This window comes from Rhipicephalus microplus, chromosome 3 (genome assembly GCF_043290135.1).
Source record: "Rhipicephalus microplus isolate Deutch F79 chromosome 3, USDA_Rmic, whole genome shotgun sequence".
NCBI classification, from domain to species: domain Eukaryota; kingdom Metazoa; phylum Arthropoda; class Arachnida; order Ixodida; family Ixodidae; genus Rhipicephalus; species Rhipicephalus microplus.
The window spans coordinates 80,855,889-80,869,280 of NC_134702.1; the positions used below are offsets into that span (position 1 = coordinate 80,855,889).

The following is a 13,392-nucleotide window of genomic DNA, read 5'->3' on the forward strand; positions in this document are numbered from 1 at the left end:
TAGCACAAGACTGGATAAATTAGAGAAACGTGAAAAATGCTTGTGCCACAGTGCACGTATTTATGGTGATAATGCAGCGTGTGTAACTTGGCTCTCATGGCGCTGAGGCACACTGTAGTGAAACTGACCAATTTTTTTTTTCTTAAGTTCTGGTCGGGATATTGTCCAGAAAGAAACAAGCGACGATGCAGTAGTTTTACTTGACATTACGTTGCAGACTTTTCAGGCATTCGATTCAGGTAACACTGACATGAACGTCGCCAACACGAGACGCTGATATTACAACATTTTATTCAGTGCCTCCGCACCAATTCATGTTGTTGCAACAGGAAAAGAGCAGAAAGAAAACAATTATTAAATGGGATAATCTCGCGACAACAAGGAGCACGATGCTGATTCTGCGTGGTCATGCAGACATCTCCGCCCAGGCCGATCAGCCCACGCATGTCCTCTTTCACTAGTAAAACAACCACTTTCCCTGCGTTCAAAAAACAGCTATTTGTAGCTGGCGGAACTATCGATGAAAGCCTTCCTTGAACCAGAAATTAGCGTCACGTTTCTGTCACGGTGCGGAGCAAAAGCCGTAGAACACTGCGCGATGTTCGCGTTAATGGGCTCCTTGCAACTATTCATCACACACAGCACGAGATTAGCCTGCCAGTGTGGTCTGTTGCCTTCCGCGTAACCTGCCTTTCTGTGCCCAGTACGCATACGACATGTTTCACAAGCTTTAAATAAGCCCACTTGTTGACGTATCACGCGCAGTAGTGCCAGCTTCGAAAAGTTCGTTGGGCTTACTCGTCTATGGAAAGTTGTGTGCATGCAGCGTTTCCTTCTTTCTTGTCGGTCAAAGCGCACCAGCACAGGGGATGTGATGACTCATTGGTGAAGCACACGTTACTTCATTCGTCGTTGGTGCTTGTAACCACTCGTGAACAAACAACACACACAACAGCTTGGGAGAAAGGTCTCGTCGTACGGTAGTGTGAGAGGAATATATTAGCACAACTCAATTGTGACAACCAGCTTCACACGCAAAGCACACGCACTTGAGCCCACGTTGAAAAGAAGACACACACACACACACACGCCCACGGCGCAAATGGTAGCAGAAGGACGCTTAGGCTTAGCCCAAGGGCTAGGCCTAATCTCAGACTTACACTTAACGCATGATCACGGGTTTCAAATACACGCAGTGCCGAGCTGCTGGCTGTCACGGGAGCTGGTTCGACCGACCACTCACAGCACGAGAGACGAACGCGCACACAGCCGGGTACACCAGTTCTGGCGTTCGCACTCGCATACCCATCCCATCTCGCCAACGATGAAGTTGCATCTCAACCGCAAATGAAAGCTTCTTGTGAGCCTTTCGTGAAAATTCATTGCACAGATTATTCCAGGGGTAATTGAGCAGTTGTCACAGTGAAGAATTGAGTGTGATGAGTACTCATAAAGACTTATATATCCCCAGTCTTCCACGTCATACCTCACTGCCTCATCACCCCACTTACGTTTAGCCATTAATACCCTGCCATAAGATGGCCTGGTTTCTCATGCTCCCAATAACTTTATCTCCGCTGTACGCCAGTCTACAGCAGCCACGGAAAGTGTATAATAATCACTTTTATTATTATGAAATTCAGTCAAAAAACTTAGTTCGCTAAATTTAAACCCTAAATGAGTGCGCCAAGTTTACATCTTACGTCATTTGGCAAGAGCTTGGTGAGTTACGTTACAAGAATGCATTTTGCACCACGTCGACGTCCAACGAGGGCTTAGCCAGGAGTTCAGGAATTATTCATAATTTTGTTTCTGTCATAAGAGCAGCAGCGTGCACTTCGCAGCTGGCGAGATGGTTGAGGGATTTGCGCGACGAGGTGCGCCAGCCTCAGGAGGCAAAGGCACCATGTAGCAGGGCCAATGCGGCCAGCGCAGTCCTCAGAAGTGAGGCGTAGAGAAGGTGGTCGCCTCCCGGACTCAGCAGCGAGGCTGGCGCGGCGCACTGCATGCCGGGCAGTTCGACAAGCGCCGTGCTCGCATGTTCCTCGGGCGAGGCGCAGCGCGTCTCTCGGGGCTGGTTCACCACGATGTTGCTCTGGCCCTGTAGCAGTAGCCGCAGCCAGCTCAGCTCGCAGTCGCAGTGGAACGGGTTGTCTGCACGTCAACGGAGCCATGGGACAGGGAAGGTGGCAGTAGATAAGTAGGAGTGCAACACTGCCCGTTGATCTTGGCGAGGGTAACAATGACGAGTTTCGCATAAACCAACGTAGGATGCCTGTCTCTAAACTTCACATAACTATTCAGTATTCCCAGAAGTTCATTCTCACATTGCTTTCTAAGCTTCCCCTATGCAACCTTACTAATATTCATGTCGTTCTTTTGCAATATTCATCTTTCGTTGCACCACTATGGTATAAAAATTCATCAATTCAGTTAGTGTTGTTGAAATGGATTACCACAAAACACAAACGACAAATGCACATTCCTCAAAAAGTCTTCTAACCTACTGTCACAGAGAGCCTCCTTAGGTACCCAGTTAACAAACTACATTTGTAATAAAGCCTCTCGTTATAAATAATATGGACATCTCTTTTTATGGATTATCTTATTTAAGAATGAAAACTCATTTGCAAGAGTATCAGTTGACCCTTCACACTTCAGTTTAGACACTTTCACTGCCTCAATAAAATGACTGCCTGGCCATTACCAGTATGGCTATTGCGGTCTTTTAAACAGCCCCGAAATTGTTATTTGCGTTGCAAACATCGTATAAATCTTCCGGCGTCTCACACAGGTACAAGTAACTCGTTAATTTGTGTAGATTCTCAGGTTAATGGTGACAAATAAACAATAAGTGCCTGAATGTCTATCTGATTGATAAAGGTAAGAGTAGCGAGCATACGGTATTGAAAAAGCATACTCTTGATAACAGTTTGCACAATATAAACTAAAATGCTTTGATTGGACTTCTTATAGCACCAAGAAGGAAGAAGGAAAGCAAGCAAACTGAACTTTCGTTGTCACCAGTTCATCTAAACAGGCAACAGCAGGGAACATACTTTCTCAGCCGACAAAAATCTTTCATCTATCCATACTTCAATATATAGCGTACTGTGACTTGAAGCGGATATTTCTGCAATCTCCACCAGCAACACATTCATATAGTGAGAAAATACTAAAACTTTGCCAAGCCTACCAAACTGCAGTAAATAATGCGATGTAGGATAAATACATCTGCACGAGCTGCCTTTCGCATTACGTAAACAGTTTAGATACTGGTTCAGCGTGAAATGACAACAAGAAGCATAAGGATCGCGTCATACCATGAACGTCGAGTATGGACAGTGTGCCCAGCAAGGGCTTGAACACGTCATGTGTGAGGGTGACGATCTCGTTCGAGTGCAGATACAGCCACTCTAGCGAGTTCATCTCGTCAAAGGCACCAGCCTCGATGTACTGCACCCTGTAAGTGAAAATGAAAAAAGCAACGACGGTCATGTTTAAGTACACTGAACCACAACATAAACATAACTTACGCGTTTCTCAAAGCGATTATAAAAACAGTAACTTCAAAGCAAAGCACAATACTAGCGCTAGTTACGAGTTCAAGCAGCCATTTTTTACGACCACTTGCGAACATGCATGAGGGCAATGAACAAACGCACTGAATACATTTCTGTCTTCAGTTAATTTGATCACTTCATCTGATATGTCCTTGTCAGGCAGTTTTTACGGCTAATAAAATGTGCATATGCACGGTGTCAAATTAGTGTATATTTATACGAGTGTATATGGTCACACATACACATAAAATTTGTAATTAAAACATGTGATGGTAGATGCCAAACGTCAGCATACATACTATCTTTTTTGTAATTTCAATAACATATCATTATCTCAATACACGAGATACAATTGAGAGAACGACTTTTTCAAATTTCAGTAAAGTGAGATGCGCGCATGCACCAACACACCTACCGAAAATATGTCTTGCGCTTCTGATGCCTGTGGTTAGCGAAGATATTGATTCTGTATCTCGCAACGTTTTGACATTTGCACGAATAATCAAAGGTGTGCAAGTCCCCTTCACAACTCATATTGGTAGAGAATTGTTGGTAGAGACTTTCTCCGCTGAAGGACAATGACTCTCTTAATGATATAATATCGCCCTTCATGTATGAACTCCTTCTACCTAATGTGCGCGAACTTCTTTATTTCATCACATACACTGATAGTCTACAGTCATCGGCTGCCTTATTATTACCCCTTATATAGATACACACAGGCGACACTTATACGTGGTCGTCCAATTTCATTCAGGCTGTAACTTTGCAGTAGATTCATTAGATTATCAGCCGCCATTGATTACACGATTATTCCAAAAGGAGAGAATAATGAAATGATAGTAAATACTCATTTATAAATAGTAAATATGTGAACTTGACGTGTTCATTTTGCTGTTTTCTGATATCTTTGGATCAGCAGAAGAAGTCAATTGTTACTATTGTGTGTTTTAGGCATCATATCCAAACTTTAGGGATCGAAAGGTCCGTCCGTCCGTCCGTCCGTCCGTCCGTCCGTCCGTCCGTCCGTCTGTCTGTCTGTCTGTCTGTCTGTCTGTCTGTCTGTCTGTCTGTCTGTCTGTCTGTCTGTCTGTCTGTAATCTCCACCAGAAACACCTTCATCTAGTGATATAATACGAAATCTCTGTCTGTCTGTACGTTCGCCTACATGTGAGTGCTTTCGATCATTTAGTTAATTATTTACAAATACTGCAACCGCATTAAGAAATTTTGGGAGGATTGGATACAAATATTTGGTACAACTAGTAGGGCGAACAAAAAATAATTACAAACAAACAACACGTGGTACAAAATCTATGCAGGTATAGATAAAATAAAACAACACGTCAAACACATTTATTACCACAACGAAAAGGAAAATAAGCTAGCCACACAATTTGGAACATGAACAAATTCAGCGACGGCTGCAACACCACATCGCTGGACAGTTCATTCAATTCATTTATGACACAGAGAAAAATGAGTACTTAAAGCAGTTGTTGCGAGTAGTGAAGGTGATTGTCAGCGCATGTCGCTCTGTTGTAGCATAGCCTGTAGAAAAGGAAATGATCTCGGCAATATCAACGCTGTATTGTCTCTTAATAGTTGATAGAAAAATTTTAATATGAAATCACGATTTCTTTGTGTCAAGTTTGGTAGATTGGCTCGTTTTAGAAAGGCTGTCATGGAAGTGCGTACAAAGCTGTTGTGTATATATCGAACCACCCGCTTTTGAATGCCTTCTACTCTATCTATGTCTTTTTTGGTGAACGGATACCAGATTATGAATGCGTAAGCTACTACAGGCTGCACAATTGCGTTAAATGCAAGGAGACGAACATTGGCAGTTGCGAATCTCAAAGCCCGTCTAAGGAAGAAAAGCTTTTTATTGGCAGAATTACACATAGCATTGATGTGTTTGTTCTATCTGAGATCATTACAAATCCAAATACCAAGATATTCTATGTGCTTGACTTCAGAGAGCAAAACATTGTTTGCCGAATACTGGAAATGTAGATTTTTATGCTTGCGCGCATATTTAATAAATTTCTTTTGTTAATGTTGATAGCCATCTGCCAATCATTACACAATTTTACTATTCTATTAAAGGCTTCAATTAGTCGTATCTCGTTGCTGATAGTACTAATTTTTGAATACATTGTGCAGACATGCGCATAAAGTTTCATTTTCACATGAATGCTATTAACAATATCATTTATAAAATAAGAAACAAGAGTGACCTGAGTACTGAACCCTGTGGAATGCCAGAGTCCACAAGCAGCATCTGAGAGGCACGGTTTTTAAAAGAAACTTACTGTTGTTGGTTTGAAAGATACGCACAAAACCAAATAACACTTTCAGCATTACCCAGAGTAACATCAAGTTTGCGGAGTAGCTTTTTGTGGGAAACCTTGTCATAGACTTTTTGCAAAATCCACGAAGATCGCATCCACCAGCTTACCCGAATTCATCGCTAGAGAGAAGTTGTGTACAGTGGTTACTAGCTGAGAGAATGTCGAAAATCCTTTCCTAAAACCATGTTGACTACACGACAATATCTTATTTTTTTGAAAAGAATTCGCCAATGTAGTTTTGTATTATATGCTCCAGAAGCTTACATGATGTTGAAATCATCAAGATCGGACGATAGTTCACAATTTTCTGATTATTGCCATTTCCGAAAATGGGTTTCACTGCTGCCGTTCTTCAATCGGTCGGTAACTCACCTTCAGTGAGTGATTTGGAAAATAGTACACACAGATGTTTAGACACCTATGGCACATATCGCTTGAGAAGTTCATTTGGTAGACCATCAGGACCAGGTGACTTCTTAATATCAATCTTAAGAACCATGTTAAGTATTCCATTTTCATCAATAGCAAAGTCAGAAATAGAGGGGTATGAAGCAGGAAATTATGGAAATAAACCGTTCTCATGAGTAAACACAGATCGAAAGTGCGAGTTAAATGCATCTGCTATTACCACACTATTATCCCTCAACACTTTATTTAAAATGAAAGCATCATTATTTGTTTACAGGGAGAAATGTGCCTCCAGAATTTTTCAGGCGATCTTGAGATAAACTCTGAAAGTCTCTCCCCTAAGTAGCGTTGCTTATCTGATGAGACTTTCGTTTTTCGCTCAGAGGAAACTAAGAACTTTCAGCAAGTAAAACGCCTTTATCTCTTGCAGAACCTCTTTGCGTCTTCAGCCATTTTAATTGTCGTTTTGATTGCAAAGTGTCACGAGAAATTCAGGAACATTTGCCTCTTCTTTTCTTTAGCATAGAAGAAACAAAGTAATGTATGCAAGCATTAACAAGATCCTTCAATTGATCCCAAAGAATATATATATATATCTGCGCTACTGCGCCAAAACGAGTTTAAACTAAACGAAAACATATCTGATATGAAAAAATCTTCTGCGCGCGAGAAGTTCGGCACAGTAGGGAACTGATTTATTCACAGAGACGCCCGGAAGAGTTAACAACACAGCGGAGTGATCGGAAATTCCCGGCAGTACTTCGCATTTCGTTTGCCCTGTAATAGATCCACTAAGGAACAAGAGATTGAGAAGGGAGCAGCAGTTGCCTTGTATTCTTGTGAAACCTTCAAGCACTTGCCGCAGATCAAAAGAAAAAAAAATACATCAAACAGCCCTTCCTGTAGCTTATCGTTAGAAACATCCAGTGTGAAGGTTAGTCAATCCGCATTTGGCATATTGAAGTCTCTGCCTAGAATTGTTCGATCACCTGGCTTCACATGATCAATCAGGAAACTTTGCAAATGAACGAAGAAATCAGGAGAGGAATTAGGTGGTCGGTAAAATACCCCCAGTACATATGTAGCATAGCCATTATAAGCTTTACAAAATATGCCCTTAATGTTACGTATGTCTGGCATAGACAGAATTTTACGACGCTCGTTGTATAGTAAAGTCACACCCTCACCTTTGTTTCCTCCATCTTTCCTGTGCACGCTGTATCCACGAGGAACAAACTCACTATCTTTTATGGAATCATTTACCCATTTTCGCTGTAAGAATAACTAGCTCAGGGTTATGGGTCATCAGCATTCCCTCTAGTTCAGTGACTTTGTTGACAACACTTCTGCAGTTCACGTTAAGCATATTAAATTCTTGCGGCTTTGGCGTACAACATCAATGCTGATTTTTTTTTTTTACTTGAACACGTGTACCTTTGCTTGTTTTCATCCCAGCCGAAGAAAACGCCGTCTACACTCAGTTTAATGTGCACAAGTTTCACTATTTAGCCATTACTTCTTTCTTGAGTAAAACTGTTTCAAAGATTTTTTTGAATCTCTCGAACTCTAAGCGAGATATCTTCCGATATTGAAACACCTGTACCCTTCAACTTGAAGAAATACCCCAAAATGAACATCTTTTTTTCGCGGAAGTTGAGGAACATAAGCGTGATAGGTTTGGCATGGTTAACATTTGAATTTTCAATTCTATGACATCTTTTTGTATTCACCACAGAAACAGATAGTTTATTGTGAATTTTTTTCACTCTCTCTTCACGATCCTGAGAAGTTTCCCTGTTTGGTTCATCAAGCCCATGAATGACTAAATTATTTCTTCGACTACGATTTTTGGGATATCTACATTGTCAGCAATGAAGCAAGATCTGCTCTTACCGCGGATATTGCAGTCTCTATTTTCTGAACCTGCCGAGTAAACCCACCCAATTTGCTCAGTTGTCGCTCTAAACCATAACACGATCAGGTAACAGGCTAACTTGATTGCTAATTTCCTACTGAGATACCTGTACATATTGAATAGCTGTTTTTAAAGAACTTTGGCCGGAAAGAAGTTACATCAATATTTCCTTTTTGGAAGTATGAGGGTTGGCCTCAATGTCACGCCAAAGCAAGATATTTACAGGGATATACTTGAGTTGATCAACAAGGCATTCGAGATCATTGTCTCAACTTCATGCAAACCGAAATTTTCATGGAGGGTATTTGATTATGACGAACACAATGAATAGATCATTAATTAGGTAGCGTGAGGTACCTATTGTACGCTGCGCAACCTTTTCCTTCATTCGTGTAAGCAGAGAGAGAGAATACAGCTGCGGTGTACCATACCCCTTACCACAGCCCATGCAATTGCAGTATGAACCACAGGTGATTCACAGTTTGTATTAACCCACGAACGGAAATAACCCACTCTTAAAAAGCTTAACGCAATGAAGCTATTCAGCTTGCGCCGCAAAATATGTGACTCAGGCTTCCGCAGCGTTGTCAGGGAGGAAAATATTAGCAGGACGGAAATACTTTAAATCCACGTTGGAGCTCCAATTGAGCACACGGATATTCCACTGAAGGCATTCATTTATTCATCCACAGAGCTATACCAGTGCTTGAAACTGCTTATGAAAACAATCCCATTACGCATAATTTTCCCGGCAACATGAACTCCGGTTGTATCTTTCGCTATCATCGTTTGTAACAATGCAATAAATGCTGCATATTAGCTACTATCACTCGCCATACCACCACTCCTACCGCTCGTCCCCCATAGCTCTAATTGGGGAAACGCGACGAAGATCATTCCTTATAGTGTGCACATCATCGCTACATATAGCGTGCAGTTGGCTTCCGTAATACTGAAATGCGTGCTATATGGTGAGCACCAAAGTCACATCGCACCATACGATCTTCCTAGGGCGTAGTGTAGATGACGTGCCTGATCACCCAACAACAAAACCATAGTTAATTAAGGGCGGAAAAACGAGTAACGTAGCCTCCTTCTCCTGTTCACACGTATTGTTGCATCCACAAATAGTTACCTTCTCTGAATAGGTGCTTCCTTCAAATAGTCAAAGCCTAGAGCATGATAATCGCCCTCACCCTCTGTCACCACCCCGAAAAAAACTTCCTCGCGAACGCCTGCACACGATATACCCATAATTATTCTAAATTCACGGAAGAATTTTATTAATTGATAAGTGGTGTTTGAGGTCCCAAAACCACCATATGATTATGACACACGCCGTAGTGGAAGGCTCCGGAAATATCGACCACCAGGGGTTCTTTAACGTGCACCCAAATCTGAGCCCACGGGTGCAGCCGCCTCAACTGATATTAGACTCTGCAACCTGCGGGTCAGGAGCCTAGTACCTTAGCCACTAGACCATCGGGGCGGGGAATTCACAAAATAGTCTGTTCAAGCCGCAAGGCTTGACTCATTGCAGTAGAAGGGAAAAAAATAAGGACTTGGTAAATTCCAAAGTGGTTTCAGCGAAACCCTGTAGTCATTTGATTTGATATGCGAAGTCTCTGTTGTTGAAGTTTTGTTTTGTTTTCTTTTTGTACAGGTATGTAGCGTACGGTACAACATTTTTTATCGGAAGAATCTTCATCATTGGACACTTCTCTGAACCACTTGCCGTAGAATCACTTGCCGGCGCGCTTTCCCTTCTCCTCTAAAGGACACTCGCACAACTTGCTTTCCACTCAAACCTCAAGTATATTATAAAAGCGCATATTATAAACCAACGTATTTTATAATGGTTAACTGTTACATTTATTACTATTTAATTATGCTTAACTGAGCAGTGATCTCATAATGCAGAATAAAATTTACCAAGACGTCGAAATGTTTGAAATCTATCCTGCGACACAATTCTGGGTCAGTATCATGACTGGGTGTGGACGGGTCGACGATCAAAAAGACTGACGTGAGCTTGAAAGTCTTTCTTCCTAAATTTCGCTATAGGCCACTAATCGCCTACGGCTTCGCATTACGAAAACCCCGAGAATGCGGTTGAATCTACACAAATTTCCTTTCCTCTTCGAGAGACTACACACGAGAGGCACTACATGATTCGACGGGATCTATCGGAATCAATTCAACTTCACTCTGCTCTGTCTCAAACGTGACATCAGAACAAAGAACCTATCCGGAGGGAGAATGAGGGAGACAATGGCAACAAACAGAACTTCCAATACCCTTCAGGCAGACGCCCGCGACGCCTTTCGTAACTTCCCGGAGAAAGGAAGGGGGAAGGGATGTGCGTTGGGAGACAGCTGTAAACGATCAGGCCTAAAACAAAGCAAGGGCTGTTGGATATCCACAAAAGGGTATATAAATAAACGAAAAAAATAACCTCAATTTTCCACGAAACTCCCCGACCACACAGGGTGGTCAAGCAATCAGCGCCACAAAAGCTGGGGAACGAACAGCCCAGACTACCGAGTCGGAAGAAATGGTACGCTCAGGGGCGTGAAAGCAAGACGTGCGAAAGAAAAACTAACAACGAGAAATGGGGGCATCAGAGGTGACAAAAAATGACGTAAAAGTGAATGTGAACAATCGCAAAGAGGCGGAGAAACACTCGTGGGCCTGTCAGATGGAGAACTCGAGTGGAAGTGCGTGAGACGGAGCTATCTACACGACATTATACTGCACGAACAACGATCAATAAGAGGCGCAGCAGCGAGTGAGGTACGAGACACTGGCGTACACAAAGGAACATTGCTGTAGCACACAGCACAATATACCGGCAGTTTGTTTTAACGCGAAGAGAGAATGAAGGCCTCTGATGCCAACCACGAAGTCTAAAACAGTGATAGAGTGAAGCTGGAGAAGATAGCTTCCTATTGTTACGATTGTGCAGGCTGGTTCATTGCCAAAAGGAAAGAAAACAGTACTCAAATTACAGACCTGTTGCACTAATTAGTACATGTTGTAAATTGCTTGAGCACAAATTATTTGAGCACGTAATATCATTAGTCAGTCATTTAGAAAATAACTCATTTTTTACGCTTGCACAACATGGTTTTCGCAAAAAATAGTCATGCGAAACTCAGCTTCTCCCATTCACTCATAAACTGCAGAAAGTTCTTGACGAATCATTACGCGCGGACGGCATATTCTTGGACTTTTCTAAAGCACCTGACTAGGTTTGTCATCAACTGCTATTTCACAAACTCAGCTTTTTTAACCTCGTTCCTAAGCTTTTTCGGATGGATTGGGTGTTTCCTTCTCGACCGCTTACAATTTGTTAATGCTAATGGCCATAATTCACTATTTACCAACGTGAATTCCGGCATGCCACAGGGCTCCGTCCTCGAACCTCTGTTATATTTATTCTGTATTAATGATGTTCCCGCTGATGTGTCCTCGCACATTTTTGTTTTCACGGACGACTGCATGACGTTTTGCGAAATTAAAAGCGCTAATGACACTAACGCTCTTCAGTCTGATCTATCTGCGTTATCTAACTGGTGCAATAAAATGGCGAGTGGAACCTAATGTAAATAATGCTAAATTATGCGTGTCACCATAAATCCTGACTTTCCTCCTTTCTCTTATTTTTTTAATGGTGTTCCATTAGAATCTGTCTTTTCATATAAATACTTGGGTATCCACATCTCATCTAATTTAAATTGGACTGTGCACACATCAACAACGCTAACCATATAGGCCACAACTTTTCCGCCGTTCCCTCTTCTGTTATACTAATACTTAACAAAAGCTTAATTTGGCCAAAGTTACGATACGCTGCCTTTGTGTGGCACTCAATGTAAACAAAATTAACCACTGCCTTAGAACTTGTTCAGATTAACTCTGCTCGGTTTATTCTCTCTAACTACAATCATATTGCTGGCATATAATCCTTAGAAACCACCCTTTCTCTTCCATCTTTAAGCACGCGTCGACAAATGGCTCGCCTGAGCTTGTTTCATAATATATATCATCCCTCAACTCTTTACAGTACACTACTTCTTCCGCCACAGTATATGTCCCACCACGTAGATCATCGCCATAAAGTGGGTGTTCCATTTTCAAAAACGAAAACATTCTCCCAGTCATTTTCACCATGCACCGCGATCGAGTGGAACCGTCTTTCACCTGAAATCACATCAATCACCGACAATAAATGTTTTCGAGAAGCACTAGCAATTGTTACTTGAATATAAGAGCCCGTTTTTTTTTTTACTGTTATCATTACTCGCTGTGTTCGTTTTACTGTTGTATATATGTCTGTAATTTTTCTCACCCCCCTCTGTAATGCCTCTGGCCTTGAGGGGTAAAATAAATGAAAAAAATTTAAAAAATTTTGACAAACACGCAGGAAGGCACCTAGTAATTTCATCACCCGTCTTCCTCTGTTTTCGTCTAAAGTTCAGTACTGCTTTTCTTTCGTTGAAAAAGAAACTGAAGACCGCACCAAGTAAGCCTTATAAATAAATGGCCTCGGGAGGAAGTTATTTCTTGCAGTTGTATGACATCAGACATGCTCATTTCATGTATGACATGCTCATTTTCGCAGCCACGACACCGCATAAATAAGTTCAAACTAAGCCCTCAGTGGGCAACTGTATGGTTGTGCATTTAATGAGCAATTTAAACGTGATAATACTCTCTTCAAAACAGATTTTAGTAGAAGCGACTTCAATGTTTGTGGATATCCTCGCATACCCTGTGATACTGCATGGTTCCCCATTATAGCGCCTCCGCATCGAGCTGTCTGTATTCCTAAAAGACAAAATACCGCTGTAATTGGCGCGGTCACCATCGAGGCAGCGTGATACGGCGACTGTGTTCTCGCTCTATAGCGTGACATGGCGACGACGTTATACGCAAGGTAAGGAGGAGTGACGCTCTGCCTCTTTTATATGTTAGTGGGACAGTTAGCGGATGGTTTTGTAGGGAGGTTCTTAGGGACGATTCGAGGGCTCAACACCGCGGACTCTCATGGTAGATTGAACGTCGGTGACACCTCGTTTCTGCTAAATTAGCATTGTTATGTTAATTTGTGTGTGTGTATTTTATGAAACTTCTAGCATGTTACCTGTTG

The 13,392-nt window shown here is 41.9% G+C and overlaps 1 protein-coding gene across 3 annotated transcripts in view; it reads right to left on the minus strand.

Annotated features, from left to right (window-relative positions):
• Nucleotides 1-273: 273 nt before the first annotated feature.
• Nucleotides 274-13,392, minus strand: part of LOC142803801 (uncharacterized) — a 491,700-nt gene continuing 478,581 nt past the window's right edge. For all 3 annotated transcript variants that reach the window (XM_075889887.1, XM_075889885.1, XM_075889888.1), the window contains 2 exons: nt 3,324-3,463; nt 274-2,154 (listed from right to left, as the gene is read on the minus strand). In XM_075889887.1, the coding sequence (XP_075746002.1) occupies nt 1,889-2,154; nt 3,324-3,463 (406 nt within the window). In that variant the 3' untranslated portion in view covers nt 274-1,888. The remainder of the gene's footprint in view (nt 2,155-3,323; nt 3,464-13,392) is intronic.